The sequence below is a fragment of the Archocentrus centrarchus genome, chromosome 17 (assembly GCF_007364275.1).
Source record: "Archocentrus centrarchus isolate MPI-CPG fArcCen1 chromosome 17, fArcCen1, whole genome shotgun sequence".
Lineage (NCBI taxonomy): Eukaryota > Metazoa > Chordata > Actinopteri > Cichliformes > Cichlidae > Archocentrus > Archocentrus centrarchus.
The window spans coordinates 15,310,825-15,315,119 of record NC_044362.1 but is presented as its reverse complement, the minus strand read 5'-3'; the positions used below and the strand labels follow the sequence as shown (position 1 = coordinate 15,315,119).

At 39.4% G+C, this 4,295-nt stretch overlaps 1 protein-coding gene across 1 annotated transcript; it reads right to left on the bottom strand.

Moving 5' to 3' along the window:
• Positions 1 to 1,222: 1,222 nt before the first annotated feature.
• LOC115795581 (complement C1q tumor necrosis factor-related protein 3-like) lies at positions 1,223 to 1,968 on the bottom strand. Its single transcript, XM_030751554.1, has 3 exons — positions 1,884 to 1,968; positions 1,629 to 1,751; positions 1,223 to 1,503 (listed from the first exon to the last, which is right to left on the bottom strand). Exons 1-3 carry the CDS (start codon positions 1,966 to 1,968, stop codon positions 1,223 to 1,225), a joined length of 489 nt encoding a protein of 162 aa, XP_030607414.1.
• Between the last annotated feature and the right edge of the window lie 2,327 nt (positions 1,969 to 4,295).

Genomic DNA, 4,295 nt, shown 5'->3' with positions numbered 1-4,295 from the left:
TGTTGCTATGAATATTATTCCTTTTACTGAGACAATGATTGTTGTTCAGTGATAATTAAAAAACTGTGTCAAGAAAGTAGCCAGAAATGCACAAGAGGAATCAACAGTGCTGAACAAGCCAATCACAATCATTGTGAACTGTGTAGTTACGTTTCTTGGGATTTGCATGTGTAGATTTCAACAGTAAATCAGGCCTTACAGTATGAGGTTGTTAAAGGTTGTTAGTTTATTATCCTTGGGAAAAATTCCAGAGAATTTTAATTAAAAGGTTCTAACTAAAATGTAAAAATGCTAGCAAGTTTCTATATTTTTCATATTATCAACAGTTCCCATGAAATGAGTAACACCAATAGTGGATTGAACCTACACTGACATGTATAATCCTAACCCTGCACAAAAGAGCTCAGTCATTTTTCAAAAACTGCATCACAAAGTTATTTAAATCAAAAAGCACACTAAACTCCTATTTTGCCTTAAAAAATCAGATTGTTCCTCAGTTTCACTTATCATTTTTCACCTGGTTGTCCATTCCCCGCCTTATCTGGCTCTGTGCTCCATTTGCATCACTCACCCCAGAGTTTGAGAATCACTGGGCTAGAGGCAGGGTACATCCTGGACAGGTCACCAGCTGATGAGCTCTTGACTTTTCATTTCATTTTTATTCAATGCTTTCAAAGCCAATGAGTCTAAGCTGTACTTTGTGATTTGTGCTGATGAGTAAATATTAGCATGCTATCTGGCAAAACAACAGTGTAAAATTGTGTGCATAGCAGACGTGAGACAGAGAAGCACGAGTAACCTGCACAACTGTGATAAAGTCTCAAAGAGCCAAAACCTCTATGACCTTGACTTTACCCAAGTCATTGTTGATCACCTAATAAATAAAACAGACCTTAGTCAGAGTGACTTTATTCATTAAAAACATTTAAATAGTCAAATAAAATATTAATGAATGTTTTAAATTTACCCAATAATGTCACCAGTTCCTCCTACACCTATTACAGTAATTGATGTTTATATCTCTAATTTGTCACACTGCCACTACAAGTTGGAAACTAAAAGCACAAAACTCTATTCATTTTTTTTTTTATTTAGCTCTTTTGTAATTACACTTCTCTCCACTACCAATAATGATAAACAAAACCTCTTTGGACTAAGATTTTTCTCCTCATTCACTCACTTATCTGAATTTTGAACTTTGTTTGTCTGAACTTGATCTCGGTTACAGACGGAACAACAAATGACCAATGAAGGTGCTGTGGTTGTTGGCATTATCAAAAATCCAGGTGTTTCCACGGAGCCTCATGTACACCTGGTCTCCTTTTTCAAGCTGCAGAGTCATGCCATTGGTTGCTGTCTCATAGCGATTTCCTGCCGGATGGTTGTACACAGTCACCACCTGCACTCCATTCTTCATCAGTCGCAGCCCCATTGCTTTAGATGATACATTATGGCCAGAGAAGCTGAAGTAATAGACTCCTTTGACTGGAGCAGTGAAAATACCTGGAGATGATGGACACAATTACATCTTACACAGCATTAAGATGCAGTGGCTATAGTCCAATGCAGCATTTATTTATCAAATAAACCCATTTATGTATGAATATATTTTATAATAGTAAGTTTACCTGTTGCAGGGTTGTAAGCCCCTGAGTTAAAGTAGACATTCTTGTAGGTCAGTGTGATCTCAGTATTGAATGGTCCAATATTTCCAACATTGCTTATGGATGCACCAAATGCCACGCGATTGTCTTGAGGTGCAGGACAAAAATAGGGATATTTTTTCTCTGTTTCCTTCGTTTGAAGACAATTAGACCTCAACCTGTCCTAATACAATGATGATGCTTACTTAACACATCTACAGCAGTACAGTGTGTCCTTACCTGGGATTCCTGACCTCAGATTCTCCCACTTTTCTTCCAATTGCTTCTCAGTGTTCTTCAGCTTGGCCTCCAGTTCTTTTAACATTAAAACCAAGTCAGAAATAGTTTCTCCAGCACATGGACAAGCTGGTTTGATGATGGGACTCTCGGTTGTGTGGGTTTCTCCTGTTTCGCCATCAAGCTGAGAGAGCTCAGCCACACACAGGTAGAAGAGAGATAAGATTAACACAGCCAGTGAGGTCTTCATGGTTTTACTAGTTCTGTTTCACAGCATCTGCTCTCAGCACCTCTACCTACAAGGTATTATATACACACACAGAGAAAGGAAGCACCCTTTATTTTCTTTCAAACCAGAACAAAGATATTGTTATCACAGATACGATCTTTTATGTTGGATCAAAGGTGACTGTTTTATTGGGATTTTACAAGCAAACAACTGAGTTTTCTCATCAATCATAAATAAGACTGAATATGTTTTCATAAGTTTCCCATTAACACACATACACCAACAAGTGACTGATCTTACTGACAGCAGATACAATGTGACTTATATTTTTCAGAAGCTTCAATAAAATAGTTGTGTTTTCTTGTTCCTATGACAGGTGCTCTAATAAATTTACCGTAAGCAGCGTATACATAGCACTGTTTTGACCCACTCAAGGCACCATATGCTACAATGCATACCGAAGAGTCGGCGAGGAGCCTATTGTGATTGCAAGGGGTGTAGGCGCAAAAAAAATGGGCAACTTGCTCATTCACACAATTCTTTATTCTGTTGTGTGAATCATTGTTCAGTAACTTTTATTTCTTGCACACAACTATGGGTGCATCTGGGCTCAGCTTCTTTTTAAGTGCAACCTTAATTTGTTGAGCTGGCCGTCCAGTCACTGACCTTCAGATTAGTGGATGAGCTGCTTGCATTTTTGGCCACAGCAGCTTTTATGGGCAGTGGAGAGAGACAGGAAATGGGGGAAGGATACAGGGGAAGACACGCGGGCAAATTGGCGACAGGCCGGGACTCAAACCCATGCCGCCCACACCACAATGCAACGTGGCATATGTATGTGGTCGCCAGCTTCACCACTAAGCCACCCAGGCGCCCTGCTGCGCTACCTTCTGAACCACAGTGAACCTGGATCTTGGTTTGTGATGAGACTAATAAGGAAGTATTTCAGAATGCCAACAAAAGCATAAAAATATGCACATATCACAAGTGATGTTGAAGGATATAATATACTGAGGGCATTTGGTTATAAACCAAAATCTCAAACAGGTCATATAAGTGCAGAATAAAATAAGAGAATACAGAGCGATAAGGCAATGATACCAAAATGTTTTCACGACTGCATCAACACACAGTAAAATGTGACTGATGCAGACCTTTGACTCGTTGTTAAATTAGCCATTAACTACCTGGTGTTCCATTTTGAGGGTCTGATTTTTCTTTTCTTTTTGCCTCACTGCCTGCAGAAGTCAGATTGTGTGCAAGTGTGGATGAGTCACTCCGGTCTTGGAGGGAACAGTGAAGAAAAGGCCTCATATTTCCAGGGACTGAAATAGACTAAATGCTGTGTGTCTGCCTCTCACACTGCACACTGAGTAGGAGGACATAGCAGACACAGAGGTGCTCTCAGCTCCCCCACATTCATCCAACATCTTATCTCCATTTTCAGCCCATATACTGTCAGCTGGTGGATGTTCCTGTGAATGTGTTTACATACGTGCGCTTTCATGTTAATCACTGTTTCTTCATTGCTGAATGTTTAGTTTTCTTTGAAATGTATATCAATAAATATAAATATTTACAAATGCATCAAGTGAAGCTTTAGACTCTTACAGTTTGAAATGAGGATGTAAAGGTGAATATGATGCTCTATTCTTTCTGTCCACAAGAGGGCAGTCAGGTACAGCTCAGATAGAGCTGAGAAGCAGAACAAAGACTGAGGAGTCCTAGAAACGTCTTTAAATATTACAGTTAAAATAAGCGCTTTGCTGTGTATACTCTTGCACTTGACACACAGCACACAGCAAGAGTACATACAGCACCAGTGGATTACAGTTTAATGCTACAAAGTACAGCTCAGCAGGAGATGAAAGGAAGATGGGGCTCATCTAAAAACCTTCAGCCTGCAGTTTTCCACGGGAGTTATTGTAGAATCATTTAAAAGGCTTTGAAAGTGAAACGGCTTTCACTGATAGAGGGTAAAATGTGTTTTTTCAGGGCCCCGTTCAAGAGAGAAAGAGAGAGAAAAAAGACTTGTTCGGTTCAGAAAGAAGCAGAATTCAAATTAACTCAAATTGAGTGTGAATCACAGAGTTGATTCACCAAAATTTAAGACTCAGAGAACTGCAGAGTGAAGATTGTGTTTAATGGCTGGTTGGGAGAAATCTCCTGCATCTTTTGAGACATCT